Below are 13,663 nucleotides of genomic sequence, written 5' to 3' on the forward strand. Positions count from 1 at the left end.
TTTCAATGATTGTGGACTGCCTCTCATGGAGCTGCACAGTTCTGTTAATCAAAAAGCATCATATACAAACAGTCTACTTTCTAGATTTGCTCCACAAAGTTCCTGGTCTAGTTCACAATACATCAGTATTTCACCATCTTTTTAAGATGTCTGTTGTATTGTACTGTTAAACACTTCTAAGTGTTCAGAAAGAAAACCTTTCTGTGAATGGAGTCAATCTTTTGAATACCTTGTAATGACTATTCCCTCACTTGCTGTGTTCAGCAGTGTGTATGGCCCAAGCCATCTTGGGTGCTCAGTGCCAGCAGTTGATTCAAAAAGCATCACAGATTTGCAAGTAGAAAAACTTCACTTATTGCACTGTTGCCAGCAGGTACATTCTGAGCAGGCTTGGGAAAGAGCTCCAAAGAAACTCACTTCTTAGAGGTTGAAATGTGAAGGATGTAGTGAAAACGAGCTGAGTGGGGAGAATGCTGTAAAGAGAGTTTTCCTTAATGGAAATTTGTCAAAAGAAGAGTTTGGTCTTGATGTATGTTGTTAGCTGGCGGCTGACCAGGACAGGCAGTAGTGTTGTGTGTGAGCTGTGGGGAGGCAAGAAAAAAGCAACTCATTGTCAGTCTGTCTCTAACACTATTCACCAATTACTGTCCAAAACATGTTGTCCAAAACATTACTGTTTTTGCTCCTTTAGTCACTGTTTTTTAGAATTGTCTTGGCTCTGCTAGTTATGTCACTGCACAACCTTCTGTTAAAATTAAATCTGCACTTGATGACTATTTACTTAGCACATAGTGATCTTGAAGTTGCTTAACCTTCTTGAACTGCACTGATCCAGATACTTGAGCTGCATCATAAACTGAGAGCTTTCATCTTCAGACATGGGATCCATCATGCGCCTGCTACCCTTTGGTGTGACTGCAAGTATGCACAAGGAAGGAATGGGATGTGGTGCCAAAGCCGGGAACATTCCTTCTCCATTTCTGAGGCAGATAGCTCACGCTGCTTTTTTTCCTGCTTTCTTGATAACAAAACTATGGGTGACACTGAAGCAGGCTTGATGCTGACAACTTTGCTCACGCCTGAGGTATTATTGCGGTCTCCCAGTGCAAATGGCCGATGACCTGCCATAGCAAATCTGTCCTCTACAGGGTTTCTCCCAGACAGCACCTCACATATACCTACCTTGGAGTACTTAGCCTCGTGATCTCTGCCCTGTCAGTTGAGTTTCCTCCCCCTGCTCTTGTGCATCTTACCCACCAGCTCTGAGATGCAAGGAAGAACATTTGAACTTAATAAAGGAGGCTGTAGAGCAGACACACTTGATCTGAGGAAGGGAACATCATTTTACTTTCCTTGCATGGGGATTGACAAGGTTCGCTTTCCTGAGCTTAACTTGAAGGCTGACTGTGTCTGGCAGTTATTCTGACCTTTTGTGATCTAATTCAAGGTAAATTAATGTTTGCAGCCTTCCATCATTTGAGTTGGCTTTGGTTTGACATACTGTATCCTCTAATGTTTTTTTGGACTTGACAAAATTGCTTCAAATATTTTTAACTTGTTTTAATGCACCGGGCAACATTTAACATGTTGTAGCATAAGAGTCTTTGATTCAGAATGAACTCTTGGTCTTCATCTTCGGAGGAAGTTTCGCTGCAATGGCGTTGAAAATAGTTTCCCATGAGTTTGCCTTGAATGGGATCAGATACTAACAGGGCAGTTGTTATGTAGCGTAGAGAGCTGGAGGAGGATTCAAGCTGAAGTTGTTATTAATTTGTCAGTAAATAAAATGGATGAGCCCTGAATACTATCAACATATCATGAAAAGTTAGAGTGATCAGGAAGGGAACTTCTTTTTAACTGTTTTTGGTTTTTCTTTCCTTATGAAGCATTCTGCTTCTGTATTTTCTCCCACCGGGCCATCTTTTTCTATGCACTTTTGTTGTTGTTGTGTTTTGTTGCTTTTTTTTTTTTTTTTCCTCACTGAAACTTTGCAACATAGCTTATTGGTGGGAGAAAAGCTCACCTTTTCCTTAATGCACAAGAACTTAATGACTGTCTACTAAATAACCCCTGTTTGTTACGTACGCTTTAGTGGATGCCAAAAAGCAGAGCTCTTGTGCTGCTCTCCAGGCTGTTAGTCACCTTGCTAACGCAGAAGTTGCAATATATTGCTTACCACTTTCAGCATAATGTAAATTTAGTAAATCACAGGGAAAATAAGGGCTAGATTGTTTTCACAAGTGCAAGTCTGCATTGCAAATCTATTGTAAGGCAATTGGTAGAAATCTGATTGCCTGAGAGATGTAAAACCAGGACTTCTAAGAAACTGACCCAAGGAGAGCACTGGATGATCCACACAGTGCTGTCTCCTTCTACAGGTTTGCTCTATAGGTGACATTTTTTAGTAAGTTGAATTCCATTAGACCAAGCCCTTTGTGTCTGTAGAAGTTGTAAAAATCTCTAGCTCTGCTTAAGAAGTGCTGATGGTCACTTCTGTGTTTTCCAGGAATGTGCTGTGATGAAGAAAACAATTTATGCCAGTTACTAGTTCACAGAGAGAGGAGACTCGTCTGTTTTTCACCATGGATTCGTTAGAGAAAAACAAAACAAAACATGAATATGAACAATAAATGATGTTGAGATGGTTCAGTTAATGGCTACATGTGTGCTGTGCTTGCTGCAAGCTCTCTTAACATGCTTCCAGCCCTCAACTGGACACTGTGCTGCTTTCTGTATTCTGTGCAATTACTGAGCTACTTAACAATGCATTTTCCCTTGCAGCTAACACTTTGGAGAACCCTGAAGACTGTGTTTCAAGTTACAGGCTTCTAATAGCACTTTTTTCACTGGGTGCCAAACTCAGATGAAACTAGCAGATACTTAACAAATAATAATGAATGACTGTGAAGCTGCTGGTTGCGATTCATGTAGCAACTGGCTCAAATGTCCCAAAGCTGCCTTAAGAGCAAGGGCAGATTGTTTTGCATCTGGGGGCACATCTCCTGCATTACCCACAGATGCACTGCGGGGAGCTGGATGGAGGGCTGTGTGTGTTGAGCATTGGCCTGCCTGCAGACGTGGTGCTGCCAATGGGAAGTGCTGGCACAGCTCAGCTGCACAGCCCCAGCTGTTTGCGTGTGCAGCTGCTTCCAGGCTGCCTGGTGCTGTGCTTTTAGTTAGCTTGTATTTAGGATAAGCTTGATTTAGGAAAGATTACAGTATTAAGCATAAAATTTGAGTGGATGGGTTCATTGATTGATCCTGTGTGTTGCTAGGAATGTTTTTTCTGACTTAATAAGTGTATCTTAGAGACAATAATATATAGTAGTAGTGGAGTCTGAGTTGCAAACAGAGGCAAATGTTAATAAAATGTGTTTCCTTTGTATGTTTTCTAGTAAAAGTACTGTTCACACAAATTAAAAGCTTAGATGTCCCACGTAGCCTGGAAGGGTTGTGGGCTATGGCTTTAGAGATCCATCTTCTGCTGTCTCTTTCAATGTTTGAAAGTGAAGAATCGATTTGTGCATATGTACTGAAACTTGAAGCTATTTAACACCTTTTTAACATTTTAAATGAGATCTGGCATTTCTTACCTGTTCTACACTTTTACATGACTAGATTTTTAACTGTTTACTGTTTTTGAAGGACATTGTATGCATATTGTGCAATTAGTGCGTTATAAGGAATTCCCTGGTAGTGCTGGTTCTGAAGTAGAATGAGAGGAGTCCAGATCTAGTCCTTAGTACTCGATCAAATGTGTATACATAAATGCTTATAAACTGTGTTTTAACATAGCAAATTATGTTAAATTGTAGATAGACATCTCATTATGCTCTGCAGAAATGGATACACTATGGTGTTCCTGCTAACAACTTCTGTTTGCACCCAGCTTTGCAGAACTTTCTTTTAGTTGTGGCTTAGTTTATTATTCCTTAGATGACCAGTACTTTGCTTCAGAGTTTTATAGAGATATCTGTGACTTATTGTAGGACTTTTGTTTGGATACCTAACTGTTGCTGCATATCTGCTGCCTTTCTGAATACCCACATTCTCTTCCACTGGGTCTCTGTGGAATCCCTCTGGATTAGGGTCAGCAGTGATGACGCCCATCTTCTAGGCTGATCTTGTTGCCCCTTTCACAGAAATGGGTAGTGTGATCTATCCTTCCAGAGAAGGACTGACACAGCTGCACAAATAAGAAGTCTCTTCTGATTCATCCTTTTTGGTGTTCAGTATGTTAGTGGGCTTGGTAACTGAAACATGAATAAATGCAGGTGGCGAAAGAGCCCAGAGTCTTTGCTCTAGATCACCTTCTCTCTATCTGTGCTACTGTGGTCTCCTTTCTGAAAGCTGTTGCAGGTTCTTCAAGATTTTTTGTTGTTTCTCCTGCCGTCACGGCAATGATGCAAAGAAACAGCCTGCAAAAACACAGAAGAGGTGTCACCTGGTCTTTAGCTTCTGAACGGCCAAAGAAGCAAGCAAAGCAGGAGAAGAAAAATAACTCTCCACTCTTCAACATGTCCCCATGTGCCTTTGGTAATCCTGTATTACATTGCAACTGATTTTTGCATCCCACTTCGAAACATCTTAATCAAGTCCTAGGTATTGAGAAACTTAGAGCCATAGTTAACAGCAGATTTCTTGCAATTTTAAGTTGCTACAAAATGATCAGAAAAAGTGAGTTCTTCTTATACTTGGCTGATTTTAATAACCTTCTATATGATGCAAAGTATCAACAAATTGAACAGTAATCTGCTATTGCCTGTCAAAGTATTTGATGGTTCTTCTGGAAGACAGATTCAGTGCACATTTAACATTCTATGTGCTATGTCTGTAAATTTTGCAAGTCCTAAACATGATGCATTCTGCAAATGAATGGGTGTCTCTTGCTAAACAACTAAACTGTAGAGCTGTCTGCAGCCATTCTCGTCTTTAATTCTTCCTATCTGCTCTGCATAGACATGGCACTAAAAAGCAGGAGTTTTTAGCTTTCATCTCTCTACTTATCTCAGTTTATCAAATTATTACAAACTGTTCCTAGAGACTGGATCCTGGATCAGTGTGAGTCTTGCCACTTCCATGAAACTGAAAAGATGAGGTCTTTATTTGTGAATACAGCTGAATTGATTTACTCTTAACCAAATTTTTCTTATCTGTATGTTGAAGAGTGGAGAGTTATTTTTCTTCTCCTGCTGCTGCTTTGCTTGTTTCTTTGGCCATTCAGAAGCTAAAAACCAAGTGACACCTCTTCTGTGTTTTTGCAGGCTGTTTCTTTGCCTCGTCGTCGTGATGGCAGTATTTCTATCAGGCTCTGAATATAACCACAAGAGATGTTTAAGTTCTAGCAAAAGGTTTTTAATGCACTTTCTCTGAGCTTGAAATAAGTGTTCCCCATTCCTTCTTGCAGTGTGGACCTCGTGCGCCTCATCCTGAACCTTTCTGTTGTAAAGCTGACTGGATTTGTTTCAATGTATGTAGCATAAATTCAAGCTGCTTTATCCAGCCATTTTGAAAGCAGCAGTGCAAGTATGAATGTTATTTTTAGGGAGTCACTTTTTAGTTTCTCTGTTTCTCTGTGGGATTTATGTCCACAGACCCTATTAACACTCACACTCCCTCTGTCATGCCACCAGAGCTGCTTCTCCTGACCACCAGGCTGCTGTCTCTTTTCATTTGCATCAACGTTCATGAGACTGCTTGTCTGGGAGAACCTTCTTTCAAGTCCAGCTTATTTGGGTGTCAAAACTTCACTTCCTTAGCATTTTCCAGCATGTTAACCAAGATGTCAGTTTGGTGGGGAGGGAAAGCTACTGCTTTGAGTTACTTAAACTTCCGTAACAGTGACATAGGAGGTAAGCCTTCCTCCAAGCCACTTTCAAATTCTTTATTAGCTGTATTTAGGGCATAGATCACTGTTAGAAACTACTAACTTCCATTTTTCAAATTCCAGTGTTATGCTTGCTTTTTAGTGCTCTAGGTGCAAGATGGTGCCACATTGCCTGACTTTTTCCATAATAAAGGTCTGCCCCAGTTTGTTTAATCATTTAGATGCATTTAGATTTCCCTGCATGGCAAGACATTGGATGCATTATCTGTAAATTACTCTGTCTGGCCTTTGGAGTTACCTAAAAATAGATAATAGCGTTTGCTTCTCCTAGTGAGGTTGTAACTAACTGTCCTGCAGATGAGAAACCAGACAGGCTGCGTGTCTTTCCAGATGCTATTCAGGATGATGCTGGTGCCGTTCCTGCCACGGAGTTTTCCTTTCTCTACCTTCACTTCTGGGATGCCCTGGCTCTGTGCACTCTGTTCCCTCCGTTTGGGCAGTTTGTGGCTTCCAGCTCCATCACTCTCTTCCTTGAGTAGAACCCCCTTAAATGCTGGAGCTTTCCTCGCTTTTGCTCTTGCTGACTATGGATATGGATATAGGAGGTGCTGTTTCCATCACAGGGTAGAACTGGGCCTCTTAGGTTTCATGGACTCTTCAGCAGTCTTTACTCTCGTAGTTACATATGTTCATAAGTAAGCAGTAATGTCACCACTGTATGGGTCAACTAAGTTATGTCTTAAGTCATGTGAGAGTACACGAGTATCCTTTTAATGAACATTCTTAAATTGCCAGTTTACTTTCTGATTTTCATACATCGGGCTAATTTCCCCCAAACATTTGTTTGCTAGAACTTCCTGGCAAATTTCAGTTTTGCATACAGACATTGTCTGAAAAGAAGACTTTAGGAAGGCTGTTGAGGTCTGGACACATAGTTAATGCACTGTTTCTTTGCAGGCAGTGTGTGTATTTACCGTGTTGAAGGCATAGTGAGGATCACATAGAGGGAACATGGAGGAGAGATGCGGCGCTTGTTTTTGCTGTCTCCATCCTACCATCCTTAGGCTTGTGAAGTTCAATAAAGTTAGGATTTGTAAAAGCTGAAAGAGGCAGGTTCCAGTTCGGGAAAACCTGGATGATGTCACCAGGAAATCTGACATGCAGGGGAAACTGGGAAGGACAAGATAAAGGCAAGTACATTTTAACATCTTAATGTCTTCTGGCTCAAAATTTAGGAGTAAGAAAAGTGCGTTATCTCTTCAGTGATGCTACGCTGACGTGGTTGCTGTCAGCCAATCCGTAGTGACAGGAATGGGGAAGAAAAATATGGTCATGTGAATTGACTGAGAAAGAAGAGATGGCAGTTCATAAATTTAATATTGTGTAAGGCAGTCATTATGAATCCAGGTACACTGCTTTGAAATTTGATCAGTTCTGCTCATGACAGGTTCGAAAACAAAACCATGGCAACTTTGCACATGGTGGTTTGTTTGTAGCACTGCCTTTGTTAGCACTGCAACTGTTTTTCTGTAGGTATTGGTCTTGATGCCTACAGCTTTGTAATCTGTCTGTTTTTGGATTACTATCTGCATCTTTTAATCCATACCAATAACTTCTACAAAATTTTGTTTTCCCTTTTTCCCCATACAACATCTGTATCATCTGATCCAAGTAACAGGTACTTGCTGTGGCTCAGAAAGGTGTGCATGTCTGAGAAGTGCTATGCAGAAGCCTTCTTTCTGAACGTACTGTGCAGTCAGTTTGCTGTTAAACAGTATTACTAGCTGATGAGATTTAAAAGCTAGTTTTGGGCTTTCACATCAAATAGGGAGGAGTTTCTGGATGGTCCATCCAGAGGAAGATAATGTGATCTTTAGGTGTGCACTTGGCTCAAACATCTTTTGACTCACCATCTTTAACATTGTTCTCTGCTTTGAGTCTTTGCCTCCTATTTTGTATCCTTGAAATAGCTCGGCCAGCAAAGGTTCCATGTTAGAATAAGGCTTCGTGTTATTAGGTACACATTAGGTACACAGTGGTGTTGTGGCTGGTGTTAGTTTGGAATGTGCCAAGATCACTCCTACAAGGTTAATCTGGTGTATAACGTCTCAGTGAGAACTGAGGCTGCTCCTTATTGCTTGCCTAGTTTGTAATCAGTTGCTTTGATCATCTTGCCAGTGATGTTGTTAGAGCTTTTAATTATAGAATCATAGAATCATAGGATCACTCAGGTTGGAAAAGGCCTTAAAGATCGTGGAGTCCAATCACAACCTAACCATTCTACTCTAACAACCCTCCGCTAAGTAATGTTCCTGAGCACCACATCAAAATGGTTTTTAAACACATCCTGGGATGGTGACTCCACCGCCTCTGTGGGGAGCCTATTCCAGTGCTTGACAATCCTTTCTGTAAAGAAGTGTTTCCTGATATCCAACCTAAACTTACCCTGACCTGAGGCAACGTGAGGCCATTTGCCCTCATCAACAGTGAGTAGGGACGAACCCCGCTCTTGCTGTCAGCACCTTTTAGATAGTGGAAGAGAGCAATAATGTCTCCCTTCAGCCTCCTCTTCCCCGGACTGAACAGCCCCAGTTCCTTCAGTCACTCCTCATAGGATATATTCTCCAAGCCCTTCACAAGCCTTGCTGCCCTTCTCTGGACCTACTCCAGCACCTCAAAGCACCTTTCTGTACTGAGGTGCCCAAACCACAGTATTCAAGGCAAGGCTTCACCAGTGCTGAGTACAGGGGCAGGATTACTTCTCTAGCCCTGCTCAATGCACCATTCCTGAAAGTATGCCTGTGTATACATGCTATTATATACATACTATAAAGTAACTATGAGTATATACATACAATTAATGTGGTTTCTTCTTGTAGTTCCTTCCAGTACGAGCTTGCCTACTGGACTACTCATCATATTTCCAGCAAAACAGCAGACTGTTTTCAGACCTCTTGCTGTAGAGATTCCTTGTGAGTCAATATGTTAACCAGGATGACAGTACTCATCACAGGAATCATGAACTTGTGTAAGATGGATTTGTTTCTTGATTCTGGGCTGACTTCTCAAAGGTTGCTTCTTCATGTAATTTCTGCTCAGACCCTGCTCTGTCCCCCTCTATTGATTCATTCAGCTTTCCCACAGCCATGAAGGTATTTTGTTACACCTTCAGGTCAGCAGTTTACTTCCCAAATGACAATTTTTACTGAAGTTCCTATGTACTCTTATCAGTCTACAGAGATACCGTTGTGCTTTGTCAGTCTGTTACTAAATTAACAGAAGTCTTGAGCCCTACAAATCAGCTGGAGAAGTGCAAGTTTAGGCTAAAACCTTTCATTTGTAGGGTCAAGGTTGTTCTCACCTGAGGTATTTAGTAAATGAGGAGGGAGAAAATTATTGTAACACTGACGTGTCATTGCTGAAAAACACAAAGACCTACTGAGCTACCTTTCCCATCCCTGAGACCGTATAGCTGGGTGATGACTGCTGCTGTAATGTGATGGATTGTATTCAGTCCTTTGCTAAAAGTACCAAGTTTGAAGATGAAACGTCAGATTCACTTGTCAATAAATCATTGAGAATTCTGGACATGCAGGTACCTATTTTCAGATGCTTCAAATGTTCTGATTGCCAACTGCAAAAAATGGTTTGTTATCCTCCTTTCATTCCTTGTGGCCCTTGAGTACCTCAGGGTCTTCAAGCTGGAAGCTCCAATACCAAGCTCAGTTTTTTCTTTTCCTGAATGGAGAAGAGTCCAGTTGTTGCTGGGCATCCTGGGTTAGAACTTTGCCTCCTGCTACTTTCTCTGTTACACTTTATCTCAGTCTCTTTGGGAGATAAAATGAAGTTCTATTGTCTTTTCTAGCTCAGCTGTTAGAGAGCATCGTAGTTCTGGGTAGGGTGAAGGAAGCTCCCTTTCCCACTGTTTGTACAGAGCAGAGCACACCTTTTCTCCCCAGCACCCTGTGCTCTGACTGCTGGTATGAGCTTATGCAGAAGTGACCTAATGCTGTTTGCACTGCTGTTTGACAGAGTCATTTTATCAGATCTATCTGCTAGTCTTTTCTCTGGGCAAGCAGCTCATCCCGTCTGTTGCAGGTTGGGGGGCAGAGCATGGGCTTCTCCAAAGTTACACAATGGCCAGCTGCTGACACGGGGTGGGGAGGCAGAGCCAGGCCATTGCATGGGAGGCTGCTGGGAAGGGAAATCTGTGTGCTAGCAGTGAGAACTGCAGAGACCACGTCCTCTGGCCGTATGGGGAGACTTCTGTTCTTTGTGTTCTTCCATACATTCTGCTGCCTGCCAGCAGCACACAAAGGGTGCTGTGTGGTTTTGTACAGGGCTCTTGCTCAACTGCCTTACATGTAATGGCGTTACCTAGTGTTCTGAAGGGTGGAGGAACAGGTCTTATGTGAGCTGCAGTGTGAGCACTTCCTTTTTTCTATTTCCAGTATTAGGTCCTAAGATTATTTTTTTTTTTTGTCTTAACCCTTCTCAGTATCTCTGCAGTAACTTCAGAAGGTTTAGAGGATAAATCGTTAACAATTCTAATGAGGAGTGCTCAGTTAGAAAGGTCATAACAGAACAGATCAGGGAGGGTGGCGTTTGGGCCCTTTAAACAACGTGCACGTTGCAAAGCATCTGAATGGCTGTGAAGACAGCTGCAGATACTGTACAACAGCTAAAAATGGCATGTGTGTGTGGATGTGTTCTGCTTTGGTTTTGCCTGACCGGTCCCCTCGTACATATTTGATATGCCTATAATGCTGCCTATAATTCGGTGTCCTGTAAGAATTTGAATGTGTATGTTAAATATTAGAACAGCTGTGCCTAAAAATAGACTCATTCGCCCCCTCCCCCCAGTGTTGAACTTGATTTTCTTCTGACGCGATCACAAGGCTGCTGCTGCAGTAGGGGCTTAATGCTATTTACGTCGTCGTTTGACATAGCAACATCTCTCCGGGGATTTTCAAACAATGCAGCTGTTCACGAGAGATGAAGGGGCTGAGGGAGGGGAGAGGGACAGGAGGAGAACTAATCCCATCTGCCATTAGGGATATTGCGGGGGGTGGGGAGCAGCCCGGCGAGTTCAGGGGATTCATGATTCTGCATGAATGGACGGCAGCATCACGGGAGCTGCGGCTTTCCCTGAATGGCAAAGAGCATCACGGGAAGCGGGCTGCTCCTAATCTTTTTGTGAATGATTCTTTTCCTTCAAATTGACACTACTTGTATGAATGGCCGTGGGGGCAAAATGCTGCAAGAGCCTTCTCTGGATGGATGCAGAGCACTTAAGGAACAGGTGGAATCTGGGCGCAGCGAACTTCTGAAATGCTGCACTGTTAAGCTGCCGTTTTGTCCTTTTGAAGTCCAAGAGGACATTGTACTGACGCTAATTAAGTGTAATTAATTTGGCTTGATGGAAGTAGAATTGTTCCTTCTATGAGGCGTTTTTAGTACTTACTTCCCTTTTCTGTTTCAAAATGTGGTTGGTTATATGTATTTTTCCCATTCCATTAGGGAAGGAGATAAAAGCACATCAGAACGGTTTAAGAATGATTGAACTTGCAGTTCTCTTCTTGTTCACCCACACGTTCCCTTTATGTTTGAAATACTGAATATTTAAAACATTTTATGGCATCAGAATTGAAAATGGAAATGAGGGGCAATAAAGAACTGGTTCGCTCGATCTGAAGCAACTCATTTACCATTTGCCTTAGGTGGGAAAGCAGTGTCCTTGTCAAGTTGTACTTGGATGCTGTTGTGTATGTGTGTTTCCTGATTTCAGCATTTTTTGCCTGCTGTGCAAACCTGTATAATTTGTTTTCTTGCCATCTTCACGGTCCTTACAAACAAAACGTGCTGAATCATTTGGGAATTAATGTTCTCACCAGAAGTAGCTTAACGTTGCAAACTTCTTGAGCAAGTTGCGTTAAAATTCAAGGATTCCTGTTGAAGAAGCAAAAATGTTTCTGTGTAATATTAGCTACTCAAAGTGTTGTTTTACGAAGCCATAACTGACAGATTTGTAGTGTTTGAATGCTCATTCAGCTGCTTCCATTTTATTGTTTAACCCTTTTCTTTTTCTAGAGGAGAAGTACAAAGTGGAAACAAAAGTTATTGTGGCGGACTTTGGAGAGAGAGGAGACATTTACAACAGAATCAAAGCAGGACTGGAAGGCCTGGAGATCGGCGTTTTGGGTTTGTTTTTCATCTCTATAAATCCCTTACGCTGTGGTTTGTCCCAGTGTGTTTACTGACTTCTTCATGTTTGGAAGTTTATTGAAAGCAATTCACAAAAGCTGATGGCTTGCCTAACTAAAATTTTGTCCCTGTGTGCTCAGTATGCTTTCTTGGTATCCTGCTTGTCTGCTGCACAAGCCGCTGCCTGCATGTGGGCTCAAATTCTAGGAACAGAGGCTTATTGGGTGTCTTCAGTGCGTTCTTATGCAATTGTTAAAAGGCTCCTTCAGCTCGTGACTGCATGCACAGTGTTTTGACCCTATGTCATCTCAGAATCTGAGCTAACTCCAGGTAGTTAGATTGAACTTCACAGCAGAGTCCTTTGGGAGGACAGTTAACTTTTAATTAAGAGCTGTGGAAATTCAATCATTAGAACATAGCATCAAGTAGATGACTCCTGCTCCAAAAGTTCTGAGAGCATTCTGATAGTGATGGGGGGCTGCTGGTGTTCTGCTGGCACAGCCTGTGGTAGCACAGAGCTGTAGGGTGCTGCAGGAGTCCTTGAGAAGACATGGTGATCCCTCCAGGTGTATTGCATGGCATAGTACTGAAGTGCCACAAAACAACTGGCATAAAGCAGTTTACCTTTTACCTGAACTGTGGAGCAAAGGCAGTTTCTTATCAATTTTCTGGTTTATTCTGTAGAAGCGCATATGTATGAGTGCATAACCTATATTTCTACAGCTCTTCTGAATGGGGATGAGAACCTGTGGTGCTCAACATAAGGCATGACATTTTTATCAAATCTTGTGGCTCAGATGTCTGCCAGTATATGTCATCTGTTGAAGTCATTTTGGTGCTGCAAAACTAATTTTGTTCACCCAAAGTGCAGTCATTGGAACCAGATTTTTTTTTTTTTTTTTTAAAGCGTATTTCAAAATAAATTTGTCACATGTGATGATACAGAAGCTGAGCTTTGCTTCTAATAGATGGGTCTTGTTTTATGATGCCTGTAAATAATGCCCCAAGAATAGTATTCATAAAAACTCAGTGTAAAAATGCAGTTGTTAAATGATAAAGCGCAGAACATTCCCGGATACTTCTGACAGATTTGAGTGTGTGCAATTCATGATGTCCAAAGAAGCTTTGGGGATTAAAATTAATGTTTATTCTTATCCGTCCTTAAGTAATTGTTAGAGAATAGTGAACTATGTGAGGTACGTATCTGAACTAAAAGAGCTTCCATTTGTTAGATGTGATAAAGTTTTGGTGAGGATGGAATCGTGGAAATTGGACTTTTTATAGACTTTGGGCACTAAAGCAGTGAATGTGTTTCAAGTTGTGTAAACTTATTACAGGAAAACGACACTCCTGAAGCTGAGCCTGCTTCTCTCTTCTATTTGCACAAGCACCTTGACTAGGAGCGTGGTAAAAATAGCACCAAAATGCTGGAGAGTTGTGTGCTCTCTAGCTGAGCTCTTTCACCATCTCCTTGCAGCGCTGGCCAGCACAGCTTTACAGACATGTTTTGTCTAACTAAGCAGGACGTTCACCACCAGTTTTAGTAGGTCTCATGCTCGAGATCATCAGATTATGTAATGCATAGGGTTTTTCTCTTTCTCTAGCTATAGCTGCATTAACCAAAACCGCTCC

At 41.8% G+C, this 13,663-nt stretch overlaps 1 protein-coding gene across 1 annotated transcript in view; it reads left to right on the plus strand.

Moving 5' to 3' along the window:
• Window positions 1-13,663, plus strand: part of HSD17B12 (hydroxysteroid 17-beta dehydrogenase 12) — a 74,615-nt gene that overhangs the window by 31,152 nt on the left and 29,800 nt on the right. The window contains 1 exon segment of the mRNA XM_052692566.1: window positions 11,918-12,028. Coding sequence (XP_052548526.1) covers window positions 11,918-12,028 — 111 coding nt within the window.

This window comes from Tympanuchus pallidicinctus, unplaced genomic scaffold (assembly GCF_026119805.1).
Source record: "Tympanuchus pallidicinctus isolate F22 unplaced genomic scaffold, pur_lepc_1.0 scaffold3, whole genome shotgun sequence".
NCBI classification, from domain to species: Eukaryota; Metazoa; Chordata; class Aves; order Galliformes; family Phasianidae; genus Tympanuchus; species Tympanuchus pallidicinctus.